Source organism: Anoplopoma fimbria, chromosome 5 (assembly GCF_027596085.1).
Source record: "Anoplopoma fimbria isolate UVic2021 breed Golden Eagle Sablefish chromosome 5, Afim_UVic_2022, whole genome shotgun sequence".
NCBI lineage: Eukaryota > Metazoa > Chordata > Actinopteri > Perciformes > Anoplopomatidae > Anoplopoma > Anoplopoma fimbria.
The window spans coordinates 13,027,646-13,045,002 of NC_072453.1; the positions used below are offsets into that span (position 1 = coordinate 13,027,646).

The window sequence follows — 17,357 nt, forward strand, 5'->3', positions numbered from 1 at the left end:
CAGTTACTGATTGGTTCATGATACACTCAAACAAACTGGTCCCAGTAGTGAAGCAGAAATGTGACAACACTTGGCTGTGAGGCTTCAGAGCGTTGACAGCTCCAGGATCGCCCGTGCAAGGGCGCCCGGGCTGACAAGGAAACCCCGGGGATCAGGGCCTTCCCGTCCGGATGACGCCTGCGGCCACATTGCGCTCCTTAGCTAGCTAATGAGCTAAGCTAACAGATTCGAGATAACTACGATGCTAAATGGATAACTTATCTTTGGCAACTTTATTTGAGATGTGTGGGAGTTGTTAGGGAGTGTTCTGTCACCGGATGGACGGACAACATCCTCTGTGAAAACTGCGGGAGGTGTTCTCCAGGTGAGCTAACGTTAGCCTGCTAGGTAGCTTAGCCTGCTAGCTAGCCTTAGCTAGCTGTCATTCAATGCTAATCACCAGTTATATCCTAGCTGCAAACAAAGAAATAATAGGTTTACAGTAACTTGACAATTCATGGGAGGGTTTTGTCTTTTCTTTCTTAATAGTTTCACCCGATTTTGATTAGCATTGATAGCATTTGCCAATGTTAAACAGCTAGCATAGGGCTAGTTAGCATTAGCCGAGCTAGTCAACATATGGTCAATAAAATAAACACATTTCTGCAGATATCTTGACTGAAACACTGGTTAACTTGATTAAAGTTGATATGAAGCAGCCCATTTTCTCCAGCTAGGTGACATTCACAAGTTGACAGACTAGTTAATTATTGTTTAATGTGTCTTTATTATTTAGTTATTGTTTTGGAGTGACTGTCATCCCCATGAAACCTTCAGATATAAGTCAGATTTACATTAGAAACATGTGGTGACAGTGGGGAAAGCTCTCCCTCTCCAGTTATGATGAATGTCACTGGAAAGAAAAGACATTAATGTCCATAACACACCAGGATATGACAGAATCGTATTACACCTATCTTTGACATGGTTCTGTGTCTTTTTGTAATTTTTTTTAGTGCTAGTTCAATTGGTAAAGTCAATAAAAGAAACAAATTTCTGCAGATATCTTGACTGAAACACTGGTTAACTTGATTAAAGTTAAGCCTTTAAATGGATTGTCATGGAAGTTGATATGAAGCAGCCCATTTTCTCCAGCTAGGTGACATTCACAAGTTGACAGACTAGTTAATTATTGTTTAATGTTTTTTTTTATTATTTAGTTATTGTTTTGGAGTGACTGTCATCCCCATGAAACCTTCAGATATAAGTCAGATTTACATTAGAAACATGTGGTGACAGTGGGGAAAGCTCTCCCTCTCCAGTGATGTCCAGATTCAGTGGCTTTGCTGACTGGTAATGATGAATGTCACTGGAAAGAAAAGACATTAATGTCCATAACACACCAGGATATGACAGAATCGTATTACACCTATCTTTGACATGGTTCTGTGTCTTTTTGTAAATTTTTAGTGCTAGTTCAATTGGTAAAGTCAACCATAAAACTACAACTATAGAATTTAAATGTATTACATTTAACAACACTTGTTATTTCAATAGTTTTGCAGGGAAGTTCTTCAATGTGTCATTAAAAAAAAAAAAGTCCTGCCAGCCTTCTTAATAGGAATGAAATTGCCATTCTTTTTGGTGCTACTCCCTCATTCGTGTGCAGCAGTCTTCTCTTGTGTGACAATAACCCAACACAGTTAGTCCCATAAATTATATTTTCATTAAATTATCTTTGTCTCTCTTTCAAGGCATGATGGAAGGACTTCACAGCCAGGCTTTAAGCCTGGACCCACGCAGGCAGGAACTGCTCGAGGCTCGCTTCACTGGAGTTGGTGTGGCCAAGGTTAGCGTCCCTTAATAGCAAAATAGTTGTGTTAGATAGTTTTGATGCTCAAAATAATCAGCTATTGTAAGTATAGATTGTTTGTGCAGATGTTACACTTCAGATGTGATGTATCAGGAGTTGATTTGAATGTATTTTGTTATTGAGAAATTTAAATGAGGGTTCCTTGTTATCCCTGCAGAAATACATTTTGAGGTATAAAAGAGTAGCTCCCAGTCTTCATTCAAGCAAACATTCCTCAAACCCACTATATATGTGCAAACATGAGCAGCTGATCAGCTCTGTTATGATAGTCTTGACAGATTAGAAAAACTTGAAGTCTTCTCTATTTCCAGTATTGACTGATGCCCAGTATTCAAGAGTTTCCCTCAGTAGAATGATCTTGTCTCCTGAGAGAAAGCTAAAACAAGACAACCTCTGTCTTGGCTGACATGGGAGCTGGCCAGCAGCTCTTTGTTTCAGTGGAGACCTGTGACACTGAAATGGCACCACAGCTGAAGCTCACAGCATAGGCTGTGTGTTATGCTGCAACCCTGCTGTTGAACTGGGTATTACTGTGTGTGGGTGTGCGTTTGACAAAATGGCAACCCCTTAGAAATCAATCTCTATCATTCCTGCATCGGCCTGTGGTGTCAAAGAAATGTTTTAGGCCTGCTCACTGTGGTATTAGAGTGTGAATGATTTAAGGTTGCTAGTATGATGACTACAGTAAATGTTTGAGACATTACAATGAAAATGTGAAGTGTACAGTATGCTCATTATATTAGGAGGAAAAATGAGAACATTTCTGGCTGTGTTTGTGACCTTGTGCAGCAGAATGACAGCTGGCCTCAAAAGCATTAGCTTCCTGCACCAATTAGCCTGCTGTTTCTTCCTAGTCTCTTCAGGCTGTGCAGCTGGCCATTAGCAGGATGATGACACCAACGTATTTTACCAAAAGGATGTGAATTCAAGATCAGTAGATCAAAATTGGGATGTATTTGTATAAGCATCCCAGCTGAGCATCTTAGCTTAATGACAGTAATTTTAGAGCTATGAGTGTTTGATGCATGTGCTGAAATTCCTACTAAAAATAAGATACAAGGAGTGGAAAAATAACGTACACACATCAGTGTAAAAGGGTTGACAATCGGAATTAACTATCACAATTGTAAACACCATCCCTCTTTGGTGTAAGTACTCCATCCACATTTTAATATAGAACAGAATATGCCATTAAGTGAGAAAATGTCATGTAACTTTCCAGTCCTAATCACTAGGATCTACTTACCAGAGTAGCACATGACTAATCAAGCAGGTCTAATGTGTGCGTGCGTTTGTTTGTTCCGTTTTCCAGAGTTCAGCCAACAGTGAATCATCCAACCAGTCTCTGTGCAGTGCGGGATCACTCAGTGACAAGGAACTGGAGGTTGGGAACAGTGCAGTATATCTGGTTCATCCATATGTCAGTAACCAGGATTTTAATGCATAAATTGAAGGTTCCAGCTATGAAAAGTGCCAGTGACACCATAAACAACCCAAAGGCAATACATAAAATACTGAACATAGAAAAGAAGCTGCTATTATTCTTTATGCATTGTGGTGAAAAGTTATTTTTTTTAGTGAGGAGTGCAATTATAAACATAATTAAAGATGCAAGGCTTCAATTAATCAATAAACTTGATTTGCCATTACATTAATGTAGCTAATTGAGTAAACCTAATGGTTCTAAGCTAAGTTGTCCTGCTTTTCTGCTCATGTCAGACACCAGAGAAGAAGTCCAATGATCAGAGATGCAGGAAGAGAAAAGGAGACATCTATGACAGCAACAGCCAGGGTAAGTCCAACCTACTGACTGACAGAGAGAACAGAAACAGCCCCCTATATTCCAAAATGTTCAGCTTTCCTGTATGTTTATATGCTTTGGAACATAGTATGGTATCAAATTATTAAAATGTTTAACTAACCTGTACTGTTTTGTTTTTTTTGTAGGAAAAGGGAGAGGGCAAAAAATAAGTGATTACTTTGAGGTGAGTACCTATTTCTGGTGCCTTCATTTTGCATTCTGGCTCCTTTGCTATGTATTGTTTCAAATCACTCTCAAACTTTAGTGTGATGTCTTCTTCACCCTCACTTTCCTCCTATGCCAGTATGGTCCTCCATCACATTCTTCCTAAATAACAAATCGGTCTTCTTTCTTTCTGTCTTTCTTGTTTTCACTCTCTGCCACCTGCCCTGTGGCCAGTTTGCTGGCAGCAGTGGCTCTGGCACCAGTCCGGCCCGGGGCATCCCCATGCTGGTGCGCTCCTCTCCTCTGGTGAGCACCAGCAACCATCTCCATAGCTTTCTACTGCTTTTGCTCTCTTCAGTTGGTTTGCTGTTGGTTTACCAGCTGTAAAAGCTTTAGCCAGTGTCAAATTAATCTGTTGATTGGTCTTTGTCTATTTTTTTTATTATTATCGGTATCCTCTTAATTGCAGAGGGTTGGTTAGGCATGTTTTGATAAAGTTATGTTTTTATACAAAAATCAAACCATTGTTTGGTTTGTCGGGATCCATTCAGCCAGTGAAAGTGATAAACATTCATTTGGGGTTTTTAAAAAGATAATTTACTGAAATATTTTTATTTTGGTTTGACTTTAACAGAAATGGAAAATAAGCACAAAAAGGAGTGAGTAGCTATGACAGGTCAGCTGAGTGTGTGTGGTGTTTATCAAACTCTGACCATTAACCAGAGAAACAAATCAGTTAATGTTAATGTTTTCAGTCCTGGTGTTGGTGATGTTTTTAGATGTTGGTTTGGTTGTAGGTTTTACACAATGAGCTGGCATGTAAGGCAGGGAGCAGTACATGAGGACCATGTGTACGTTATGTAAAATTGGTGCCAAGTTTATATTGGCTGTTGCTGACAATATTCTGCATTAATCGAATTAATCCAAAATAATTTCTTCACCTTTTCATTTTCATTCCCCTATGTTGAGATAACATACTCATGACAACTACACAACCTTGTTCACTTTCTACTAAACGGCATGTAAACAGCATCTCACAGCAACAGGACTCGTTTATCCTCACAGTGCTAATGTGTGTCTAAACAGGGACTTATAATTGTTTTAAGTGCAACAAATGAGCAAACACTGTCTGTCAAACATTTCATCCTTGAATACTCCCATATTTTGCTGCCATGAAAGAGATATGTTATTGGTGGTGTTGTTGTTGTTTATGCAAGATCTTTTGTGTGGATGTAGTCTGTAGTAGTAAAGTGTGTATCAGTTGTATTTACAAACGTTCAAGAATTCTCTAGCATATTTGGATTTGGTCTATTAAAAGACCTGTATAGTGACAGATGTACAGGCTACAAAACACATTCATTAAAACTCTAAAAAGATTTTACAGCACTCTATAATTACCTGCCCTTTCTAAATCCCTAAATGATAAAGCAATGTCATGCTTGGCAAAATAATGAGTGAAACAGTATTTCTTTATTTATTTCAAATGGACTGAACAACTCAATACCTGAATAATTGTGCAATTACATTTTCATTTCTCCCCCTTAATAGCTATTTGTTCCTTTTAACATTTTCTGCTATTTTATAATCCCCCTATGCTGTCTTTATTGCATAATTGTTATATTTTACCCCTCTGTGTCTGTCTACCTCTCTCTCCTTTTTTATGTCTCTCTGGGATGCAGTTTCAGCAAGGCAGTCCTTCGTCCACAGGCTCAGCCCACACAGACTCTTCATCTTGCAGCTCTGTGAAGACAGCCCCCACACACTCATACTCACACAAAGCCATCCAGGTAACTCACTTGCTGACCTGGACCTCCACTTTACACCAACCTTTCAGATTGTTCCTTCAGTATATTTTCAGTCACAATGTTAAAGCACCTTGGTTTTAAATTGAAGCCACTTTGCATCTAGCTCGGCCTTTTACACCTACCTCTTACAAGAACTAATGATTTTGTCCTTTTTATTTTTCAAAAACTGCACCATCTTTAGAAAAAATGGCATTTTAGACACCAATAGTTGAGTTTGAACAAACTTTTAGAGATGATGCAACTTCCCACCTTCTTTTGCCATTTAAAAATGACACTAGTTGGTCAAGATGTGCAAGAATTAAAGGTCAAATTTCCAAAGGCCCTTCTACCCACACTGCAGTTCTTCTGACACAATACTTGCCACAAACACCAAGCTATCCTTGCACATTACACTAATTGGCCTAATTAAAGGTCAGCATTTTGAATTCACGTCTGCTAACCAAGACACCAACGTCTGATTTTGATGCATTTATGATGATGGTCTGTTTTGTTATTGATGAGATGTTAATTGTGGGCTTGTCTCTGTCTTTGCCCTTCTTCCTTAGTCAGAGCTGACGCTGTTGAAACTGACAGCCCTGGAGAAGGACAAGCACTCTGACCTGGAGAAGAAAGAGGGGAGGATAGACGACCTGCTGAGGGTAGGATAAGAAAATATTTCAAATCTGTCTATAAAATTTGATGAGCTGAACTTAGTCTGGAGCATTTGGACCATTTGAAAGAACTTCAGAGCAGTTATCATTTTATTCCTGACAAAATCTTAAACTGAAATACCACGTTAAAGTCGTCTAACAATGATTAATTAAATAATGATTAATGTCACACACAGTCAAGGATATGTTTAAATATAAATGTATAGTATTTGGCCCATTCACAAATGCCCTTAATATTAACTTCCCAATCAGGACAAATGTGCTGCCACTTGTCACAACAACCCAAGTAATATACTGCACCACTCTGGTTGCAGCTTTCAAATGCCATGTTTTGCTTAAAATATATTTGGTGTAAATGTCAGCATACTGACACACATTTGTTGCATCATGTCAGTTTATAAAACAGCCGTGAATCCATGTTTTCATTAGAATTAAATGTCAGAGTGATGATGTGGTGTTTTTTTTTTGCAGGCTAACTGTGACTTGAGGCGGCAGGTAGATGAGCAGCAGAAGATGTTGGAACGCTACAAGGAACGGCTTAACAAATGTGTGACAATGAGCAAGAAGCTCATAATCGAGAAGGTGGGTGTACATATGCATTTGCACAAATGTGTTTATTTGAAAGAGACAGCTTGTGTTAGCTTGTTGAAGCGTGTGTGCCCAATTTTGAATTCATCTTTTTTCGCAGTCAAAGCAGGAGAAGATGGCTTGCAGGGACAAGAGCATGCAGGATCGTCTACGTCTGGGCCACTTCACCACCGTACGGCACGGAGCCTCCTTCACCGAGCAGTGGACAGATGGATATGCCTTCCAGAACCTCATAAAGTCAGCACGCAAATATACACAAACATATGTTTACATTTTGTCCAATCTGCATACAAGGAACTACATTGTTCTTACATGTTCCAGGCAGCAGGAGCGAGTCAACATGCAGCGGGAAGACATTGAGAGGCAGAGAAAGTTGCTGGGAAAGAGGAAACCTCCACCCATGGTCCAGACACCTCCACCTAGCCTGGAACCAAACAAACGAAAGAGCAGGAGCAACGGCCAGGAGAGTGAAGCGTAAGATTACATATAATAGTTTAATTATTTCACACGGTAGATGTTTCACATAGACCAGCCCCAAATTATACAATATGCTTTTTTTCTGATCTTAAAGGCCAATGTTATTATTCTAAAATATATCATGATGATTTTAAGTAGTTACTACTGACACTTGGAGCTTTATCTTAACAGTAGAATATCAAATTGACACAAAATCTGAAACCCTTTTCTTCTTTTCGTTGAGACAATTTATTAAGTCAGATTTGAACCGATCTATAATAAGGAGGCTTTGTATTTCCTTTCTTTTTACTTTTCCATTTTATTTGAAGTAAAAGTGTAGCATGTTAAGTTTTTTTTTTATCTTCTCACAACTGACCTGGTTACAATGTAATAAATAACAAACTGTTGCCACTTTATCTCACACAGGTTGTCCCTGGCAGAATATCATGAGCAAGAGGAGATTTTTAAACTTCGAATCGGTCATCTAAAAAAGGTACCAGTTCACCACTTAAAGCAGCTTTTTCTTTGTTTTTGTTGTTTTGGGGATTTGTTTCCAACCTAGAGACCTGTAGTACTGCTCTTACCTGTTTCTGTTTATCAAGGGTTGAGGTAGATGATAGATTTGTGTGGTTGTTTATAGGAAGAAGCAGAGATCCAGTCTGAACTGGAGCATTTGGAGCGAGTAAGAAACCTGCACATTCGAGAGTTGAAAAGAATCCATAACGAGGACAACTCACAGTATGTATCCTCTCAGTTTAGCATGCGTTTCACAAGTTCTGTAATTAGCTTTTATCTTAAAGACCCAGTTTGAAAAAGTAAGCTGTTTTATGAAACTCTTCTCCTATAGGTTTAAAGACCAGCCCACGCTGAACGACCGATATCTGCTATTACATTTACTTGGAAGAGGTGGCTTTAGTGAAGTTTTTAAGGTAAGCTTGTGCCATTTGCCCTTTGTGTCTTTCTACTTCCATTCTTTATGAGTACCAGAGTATACACTTTCTCTCTATATTTGCTGGGTCTCTTTGAATAACATAAGATAAAGATGGCATTGTTATGAGACTCACAACACTCTGTATCGCTGTAGTAAACAGCAACTGATAAAGCGTTCTCTGTAACTTTCTGGTTCTAGTGGTCTTCTCTGACTTTGTGTTTATTGTTGTGGTATATTTTTGTGTAGGCTTTTGATTTGACAGAGCAAAGGTTTGTGGCCATTAAAATCCATCAACTTAACAAGAACTGGAGGGAAGAGAAGAAGCAAAACTACCACAAGTGAGTCTACACCTCTGTTCACCGTGCCTGATGTTCTTTCTTTGCATAATTAGAAATCTTTTGATAATTCAATTTTACAGCTGAAAACTGTTATTTGTGATGTTTTTAAAAAGTTACTTAATGGTTATTGTCTTTTCAGACATGCCTGTAGAGAGTACAGAATCCACAAAGAACTTGACCACCCGAGAATAGTCAAACTCTACGACTATTTCTCACTCGACACAGACTCGTAAGTGAATCATTCTACATAAAGCTCATAAATGTCAAAAATGCAAATGTAAAGCCTGTAATGTGCCACATTAAGTGCTAAACATCATATAGTGCTAAAAAGGAGAACAAACATTTTAAAGCAGCTATAATTTATAGTTTTTGAAAAACAGTGTGTTTTAGTGATGAACCTACAGAGACTTATCACCTAAATATGCAGCTCCTATCTGCTTTACACAGCTTTATAGAAAGATTCAGCTCATTGATTTCCAGTCTGCAACTTTACTCTTTTGGTTTACCGTCATCGCTCTCATACAGTTGTTTTCTGTGTAAAAACTCACTGTACAGAACGTTCTCAGTACCAAATGGCAGAGAGACAAAATTAGCGACTAGCTAGTGAACTTTGTGGAGCATTTAGCACCTAAGTAGCCAGATATATATATATATATATATATATATATATATATATATATATATATATATATATATATACACACACACACACACACACACACACACACACACACACACACACACACACACACACACACCTCAAGAGTTAAGACTGATCTAAAATACTGCAAATATAAGCCTTACATTCACCAGCTGGCCAGAAAAATTACTCCAAATTAATGACAATGCAGATGCATAACTGTTGAATTTTTAAATGATATACTGTTTGCTATAAAGTTTGCCAAACCAACTTAAAAGGTGATGAAAACCCCCCACATGATCTGTTGAATACGTCTTGCAGGTTCTGCACAGTGCTGGAGTACTGTGAAGGCAATGATCTGGATTTCTACTTGAAGCAGAATAAGCTGATGTCCGAGAAGGAGGGCCGCTCTATCGTCCTGCAGATTGTCAACGCCCTCAAGTACCTCAACCAGATTCGCCCACCCATCATCCACTACGACCTCAAGCCTGGTATTTGTCATTTTGTCGTCGCCCCTCAGTTAAAGAATAGATAGACATTCGCCTTGTCATTTTAAATGTTAATTAATTTATCAAACAGATTTTTCCCAATTCACTCAGTTCCTCTGATGAATTAGTCACGTTTCACAAAGCAACGTAGCCGAACATCAAAATAATCTGGGTCAGATGTAATGCAGATCAATATTTGCTCATATGTGCAAACATGTATTTATTACTCAGAAAAGGCTGTTTACAGTCATATGTTTGCAATTTAACTTTTACACTTCCATTTACTGTTCTGGTTTTAGGAAACATCCTGTTAGTAAACGGCACAGCTTGTGGAGAGATAAAAATTACTGACTTTGGCCTGTCCAAGATCATGGATGATGACAGCTACAACTCTGCAGATGGCATGGAGCTCACCTCTCAAGGAGCCGGGACCTACTGGTACACAGAGACACATTTCACTGCATTCAGTAACCACGCAACAAATATGGCTTCATAAGTCTGTAGCAGAGGCTCAGTCCAGTGATGTAAATGTTGTTAATTTAATTCACTTCCCCTTTTTATTTAGAAAACTGTGCAGAGAGAACCTTTTTTAATCTCATGTTGTGATGGTGTGGCTCACAGGTACCTGCCTCCTGAGTGCTTTGTGGTGGGTAAGGAGCCCCCCAAAATATCCAACAAGGTGGATGTTTGGTCAGTCGGGGTCATCTTCTACCAGAGCTTATATGGACGCAAGGTAACCACCGACCTGTATTCTTTAACAGGGATTTTGTTGTCTGATTCTTCAGCTCTCTGTTCACCGTCTCCCTTTTCTCTTCTTCCAGCCGTTCGGTCACAACCAGTCACAGCAAGATATCCTTCAAGAAAACACCATATTAAAAGCCACTGAGGTGCAGTTCCCCCCCAAACCTGTGGTCACCACAGAAGCAAAGGTGTGGTACTTATTTCTCTCAAAAACTATAAAGTAACTGCACTTTTCCCGTTACACTTTATACATATATACAACATCACTGACTCAGTTTCTTTCTACGTTTTAAAGGCCCCATTAAATTAAATTTTTACTCCAGAAGCAATATTAGTTGCAAGTAGCCCAAGAAAGAAAGTGGAAGTGGTTCAGAAATAATATTTTTTTCCCCCACTCTCTTTCACTTCATAGGCCTTCATTCGACGTTGCCTGGCTTATCATAAGGAGGACCGTGTGGATGTGCTGCAGTTGGCCAGCGACCCGTACCTTATGCCCCATATTCGCAAAGCCCTGGCCAGCAGCACACCTCAGGCTCCTCCTCTTCCCTCCACTTCCGGCTGCTACGGCAGCAGTGCCTCCAACTGAAAAGAGCTGAAAAAAAGCGGAATAAAACCCTGGTGAAGACAAAGCCACGCGGAGACATTTCCACACATGATGAACTCCTCCTTTGCTCTCTTGATCGGGAGCAGGCAGAGAGCATGATGGGATGTAGGGATCCTAAAAGTGTAAATGCAACCAAAACGATGGATGACATGGTGATGTAGTAAGAATCGTGCCCACCACGATCATCCAAGTGCTAAAAAAAAAATGAAGGGCCAGTCTGTGGCTGTGGGCTCAGTAGAACCCAAAGATATGCCCATATGCATGCACTAACAGAAACCTTTTAAGGGGCTTTTTTCACCCAATATATAGTTTAAGCACCCGAAAAATTGCACAAACGACAGGCTGAGAAGTTCGCCATGTGTCAAAGATCACCTGCCTGAGCTCTGTGGAAGGTTTGGAAGACATTTCATCCCATTCTGCTTCAAATGCATCATCTATCAAACTATTTCCAAGCTAACATTTTCAGTTTCTATAGTATCCCTTATAGGTTTGAACCTGTTTCTTTGAGGAAGGGCTCCTACAGGTAATGAGGAATGACTGATGACCAAAGTTGAAGGCCTGACTTGTTGACATGGCACTGTTAGAGGTTCATAAATGACTTGACACAGAAGAGGGCTGATTCCGGAAAGAGTATCTGGTTTTGACCTATTTTAAATATTTTACTGGATAACTGGAAGTCAGCTTATTTTTAATTAAGTCCATATTTTTCCATAAAATTGACCCCCCTCTAAAGTTTTTGTTAACCTTATAGGGGGGCTGACTATGATTGAGTGCTGTAATGAGTTAAGATTACACAGAAATAATTATGAAACCATTAAAAAAACATTTGATGAACTCTGCGGTGTCTTAACTTGATTTTGGAAAAGTCATGACAAATGGTAAGAATTTATTGCAAATGACATAATAATACTTAAGAATTGCACTGATTGTTTTTTTTTAACCAAATTCCATTTTGAGTATTTATTGGTTTAATCATTCATGCTGTTGCCGTTGGTATATCGTTATGTAGTTTCATGAATGTGTTTCAAATGTGTTTCGTTATCATTAATATCAATCAATATGCATTCAATCTACAAGAAACTGCACATCAGACATTTTTTTTCACAGCATGAAATGTTTTATTAACTCAAATCCCACCATTAAAAGTATCCATTGTATCTATAACAGACCGATTAAATGTTATGGTACAAGTTATGTAATTGGGAAATTGACTAAAACATTTGTCTCATTGTGGAGAAAGTTAGTTATTTCAAAGCTGTGCAGTGCAACCAGAGAGCAAGGATACCTTGAACTTGATAAAGTGGTTAGAAGTGATTTTGGTGAAGATTTTTTAAAAATTACATTCTAGTCTGAGGAAGTGTGAGGTTTTCTTAATGCAACGTCAGCTTTTCAGTCAAAGCCAGATATTAATTAGTGAAGCAGGCGATTAAAAATAAATTAAAAGACGCACATGTAGTTATCTCATCCTGCTCGCTACGGGAGACGTGACTACAAACCGGGGCCGGTCTTTAATGCTTCCAAAGTGAAACCCAAAGTATCCTCTCTTTGTAAAATGTAAAAACACAGACAATCAGGACTGAAGATCTACAACTTTGATTCATGCTTCTTTTGTACTGAAAAGACTTTACCAAAATGGCTTACACATAACTATTTATTTTCCTTTGGCCTAGAAAGTAATATTATTCACACAAAATCCATCCTTCAGAGGAGCATATGCAACATATGCAATATCACAAGACATTGTCCAGAAAGTCTATCTGTTGTAGAACTGTGATGTGACCCAGGCCAGTCCCCACTTCAGGTTGGTGAGCATAAACTTGAGTGCCTTTGTCCACTGCTCCTCAGAGTTGAATTGGGTTTTGATGGAGTAGGAGCCGCCGCTGCCACCAGTGTCTTCGATCTTGCCCTTCTCCACATCCATCCTGAGACATGGAATAAAACAATAACTTCTTTCAGATGTTGAGTTTCTGAAGGTCTCATGTCACCATGGCCACCAGGCCAATCTCTGTTGTTCAGCTTGGTAAAGAAGGGATTTGGTGTCATGTTTCACCACTGTGTAGGCTTTATATGTGTGTAAAGGAACCAGTGCAGAGTAGGTGTAGTCTAAATTTATAAATAGAACTCAGTGAGATTTGACTGTGAGCTCCATAAGGCTAGATACAGAAGAAAAGCATTTTTGTAATTCATGAAATGGAGGCAATGCTTAAATAATTCAAAGGGTTGTGTAGCCAAAGCTTTCCCAAACATCCCTTATTTGCCTCAAAAGCATAATCAAAGCAGACCATTCTCTGGCTAGAATAAATCAAGCTAATGGTTTAGAATGTGCTTTCAAACATCATAAATATTTACAGCTTGCACGCGGATATTTATTTACAGAATGTGCACATCGTGCCGGTATGCGGGTATCTGACCTGTATGGAAGGCAGAAGCCAGTGTCTCCTTTTTCCACCTCCTCTTTGAACTGCTGGACACAGTCCAGGAAGGCCACCATGGCGTGATCGAATTTATTGTCCCAGAAGAACCTCAGGCCACCTGAGCAGTACAGAGGAAGTTCCTGGACAAACACAAGACGGAAAGAAAGGGCAGAATTGGAGCCTGGAGGAGGTTTTTAAATGATGGGAGAGCTGTGTTTGAAAATATTCTATGTATTACCTTGGACTTGTCTGTCAGTGACTCTAAGTATGAGTGGTTTCCGTACGGGACAAGACGATATCTGAAGAGAGAAGTGCTATTTGAGCTTCATTTTGCACTGAATATTCATAATGAACCTTGATCATAAACAACTGACGGAAAATAAAACAAACAACAATGTGCACCTCTGGAAGCGGAGCCCCATTTTGTTGGCAAGAGCGTGCAGCAGCAGCACCGTCTGCCCCCAGGCCGCATTGATCTCATTCCACTCCACTGGGACGCTGGGAAGGCGACCCAGACGGAAGTTGTTTATGGTTCCAAACTGGCCGCTGTGCCTGGAGAAGAACAGAGACGAACAATTCACATTCTAACTCGATTGGCATTGATTCAACTTCTTCCCGGAGGCCTATATTAAATATCTGCTCAGTCATGGTTTATTGGTTGACAGAAAAACTCAATTATTTATCCTCAGCATACACAACAACTTTTTTTAGTGTTTGTGGCATAGCATACCATATGTGAAATGTGGCGTTGAAGACGTTGGTCTTTTTCAGACGATCTAGCTGAATCTGACAGTAACGCATCTGGTTGTCAACACTCTTCAGCTCATCATCCAGCTCCAGCTGTTGACGTTTAAATTCACTGTACTCCTTCTGGTACCTTTTGGTGCAAAGCAGTGAAAAGAGACTGAACTGTTAGCTGCTGTTCTCATTTGTAGCACTGTCAAATGAGAAGACAAACCCTTGGGTGACTCACTGTAGCTCCTCTGTATCCAGCTGCTGAGAGTGGACCCTGCTCTGGATCAGTTCCTGGGCCACAGCAGCCCTCTGCTCCTCCACTGTCTCCAGCTCCTGGACCAGAGCCTCCTCCTCCTCCTTCAGCTGATGGAGCTCTGCCAGCAGGGTGTCCTCTCCCTCCACCTGCAGGTGTGACAGCAGCTCCAAGCACTGCCTGAAAATACATTCACAAACAGTGTGTCATTACAACACACTTACAGCTTATAAAATTGGCTTTTGGAATATTTGTTGTGCACCAGCTCACTTGTAATTCTGGCATTCGTTCTCCGTGATGTTGAGCTGCGTGTCCAGGTGATCGAGCAAGGTGTCGGTACATTCCTCACACAGCGGGTGGTCCACGTCTGTCTGGCCCGACATGATGTCAAACAGGTCACTGGTCACCTGGGTGGGAGAGGATCAGAGGTAAAACGAGTTCATTCTGACAAACTGCTCCTTCGACAGCCTACTTGTCTGCTATTCGTGCCAAAATCTTATGAGCAGATGAAACTGGAATGAGAATAATGGAAGTAACATTTTTTCCCCGCAAAGTTAAAGTTGACTTTACCTTCAGCCTTCGACTGAGATTTTCCATGGTGCCACCATCCGATGCTTCTCCAATCAGTGTGAAGCTGTTGGCGCTCTCTGTTGACATCATGCTATAGGGCAGGATTAAGAGGTTCAGTCAACTTTGCTGCTGGATATACTGCATTTGCAAGTTAAGCCACAGCTCAATTGACAGAGGAAAATAACAAGTAAGAGATAATCAACACATGTAAATTAAAACAAGTATTATTATATATAAGACTTGAGCGCTCACCGTGCAGGAGGGATGTATTTTCTTGACACTCCATCTTGCTTGTTTTCTACAAAGGTCTCCTGGGAGGAAAATATAATTGTGAGACACTTACGTCTGCTCATAAAATATTTTCACTCAGAAAAAAATCGATTGCTTAAGTCTTAGGTCTTCTAAAAGTCTTGCAGATTGGATTTTAAAGAGAATAAAAAGTTAGTGGTGTTATCCAATCACATCAGTTTACTGTACGGGTGAAGTACAAACAGAAACATGATGTTAGAAAGCTTTAATGCTGGTTTCTTTAAAATATGCTGCAACTTTAATTTACATATGTTTTTGCTAAGTGGCATAATGATGCAGTATTTCCAAACCATAACACTTAATCATAAACTATGTGACGGCTGGTTATCTGTATTGTCCAACGTGTAATCTTTAGGGTTACTGAACTAGAATGATGGGTTGATGGTGACAGTAGTTGCTCAGCACAGTAGCGCACATAAATTCCAGGTATTTGCAGTCACATTCAGTGTAATCTTGTGCTGAAAATACCCTGACAGCATACTACCAAATATGTATGTGTGTGCATATAAATACAGTACCAGTCAAAAGTTTGGACACACCTTCTCATTCAACTACTTTGAAGAATCTAAAATATAAAACATATTCTGGTTTGTTGAGCATTTGTTTGTTTACCACATAATTCCATATGTGTTCCTTCATAGTTTGGATGTCTTCAATATTAATCCACAATGTAGAAAAAAATTAAAATAAAGAAAAACCATTGAATGAGAAGGTGTCCAAACTTTTGACTGGTACTGTATATATATAAAATAAAATAAATATATAAAATAAAAATAAAAATAAAGAAAAACCATTGAATGAGAAGGTGTGTCCAAACTTTTGACTGGTACTGTATATATATATAAAAAAATAAATATATAAAAAAAATAAAAATAAAGAAAAACCATTGAATGAGAAGGTGTGTCCAAACTTTTGACTGGTACTGTATATATATAAAAAAAGAAAAAAAAATAAAAATAAAAATAAAGAAAAACCATTGAATGAGAAGGTGTGCCCAAACTTTTGACTGGTACTGTATATATATAAAATAAAAAAACTTTTGACTGGTACTGTATATATATATATATGTATTTTTGTTGTTGCTGTACCAACCTCTGGTGCTGTCTCCCCCTCAGTGCTGCCAGCCTGTTTGCTGGGAGTCACTGTGACCAACGGAGCTGAGGAGGAGAGATGGATGATATCAGAAGGAGCAGCTTGAACGCACCTAAACTACAAATCTCCCAAACGTTACATTTGACTGCACTGGTCATCTATGCTGCTGGTTTTATACATACCAATAAGCTCCTGGATCGTGACCCGATCGAGGACATTGAAAGACGTGTCCAGTTTAAGCGGCTGACAGCACCGCTGACACACGAAGCTGACCTGCATGGTTGTGCTCGACGACTTGGAGCCCTCCATCATTTTACTACAGGAACACGTGTGAAGACATAAAACACATATACATAACTAACATGCAGTGATTAGCACAAGTGACAGCTTGTATGTTTAAAAGTGAACCACAGAGAACAGCTTGTATGTTTAAAAGTGAACCACAGAGAACAGCTTGTATGTTTAAAAGTGAACCACAGAGAACAGCTTGTATGTTTAAAAGTGAACCACAGAGAACAGCTTGTTGTTGTTTTTTTTTCTCTGTGTTTAAAAGTGAACCACAGAGAACAGCTTGTATGTATGAACCACAGAGAACTAACCACATAGAACAGCTTGTATTTTAAAAAAGTGAACCACAGAGAACAGCTTGTATTATAATTTTGTTTTAAGTACTACCCTGAGCCTTCCTCGTAGCACTTACTGTATTCGTATCAGTTCGCTGCACTTATTGAATTCGTATTTGTTTACTGCACTTATCCTATTCGTAGTAGTTTGTAGCACTTATTATATTCGTATTAGTCTGTTGCAATTATTGTTTTCGTAGTAATTTGCCTCTGCACTATACTTTTGCTCTGGTTTATGCTTTAAGATGCTTGTTTAAGAAAGGAGATGCACTTATGACTTCTGGTGACTAGTAGTTCTCTTG

General features: G+C 39.3%; 2 protein-coding genes across 3 annotated transcripts in view; one reads left to right on the top strand and one right to left on the bottom strand.

Moving 5' to 3' along the window:
• Positions 1-57: 57 nt before the first annotated feature.
• On the top strand, positions 58-11,893 carry LOC129091064 (serine/threonine-protein kinase tousled-like 2). 2 transcript variants are annotated; one of them, XM_054598506.1, is made up of 21 exons: positions 58-364; positions 1,734-1,828; positions 3,165-3,236; positions 3,572-3,644; positions 3,800-3,837; positions 4,053-4,144; positions 5,497-5,605; positions 6,169-6,261; positions 6,745-6,855; positions 6,962-7,098; positions 7,183-7,335; positions 7,744-7,810; positions 7,958-8,055; positions 8,165-8,246; positions 8,495-8,586; positions 8,726-8,815; positions 9,548-9,717; positions 10,014-10,152; positions 10,336-10,447; positions 10,536-10,643; positions 10,868-11,893. In XM_054598506.1, exons 2-21 carry the CDS (start codon positions 1,736-1,738, stop codon positions 11,039-11,041), a joined length of 2,103 nt encoding a protein of 700 aa, XP_054454481.1. In that variant the 5' UTR covers positions 58-364; positions 1,734-1,735; the 3' UTR covers positions 11,042-11,893. The 2 variants fall into 2 exon arrangements, with proteins under 2 accessions (XP_054454481.1, XP_054454479.1); XM_054598504.1 differs by lacking the exon at positions 4,053-4,144 and having other exon boundaries at positions 59-364; positions 5,498-5,605.
• Positions 11,894-12,167: 274 nt separating this feature from the next.
• The window catches only part of becn1 (beclin 1, autophagy related), a 5,656-nt gene continuing 466 nt past the window's right edge, over positions 12,168-17,357 (bottom strand). The window contains exons 2-12 of the mRNA XM_054598706.1: positions 16,615-16,748; positions 16,433-16,497; positions 15,284-15,342; positions 15,032-15,122; positions 14,732-14,868; positions 14,447-14,641; positions 14,204-14,350; positions 13,876-14,025; positions 13,712-13,772; positions 13,471-13,613; positions 12,168-12,981 (exon numbers count right to left, since the gene is read on the bottom strand). Of these exons, the coding sequence (XP_054454681.1) occupies positions 12,813-12,981; positions 13,471-13,613; positions 13,712-13,772; positions 13,876-14,025; positions 14,204-14,350; positions 14,447-14,641; positions 14,732-14,868; positions 15,032-15,122; positions 15,284-15,342; positions 16,433-16,497; positions 16,615-16,744 (1,347 nt within the window). The 5' untranslated portion in view covers positions 16,745-16,748 and the 3' untranslated portion in view covers positions 12,168-12,812. The remainder of the gene's footprint in view (positions 12,982-13,470; positions 13,614-13,711; positions 13,773-13,875; positions 14,026-14,203; positions 14,351-14,446; positions 14,642-14,731; positions 14,869-15,031; positions 15,123-15,283; positions 15,343-16,432; positions 16,498-16,614; positions 16,749-17,357) is intronic.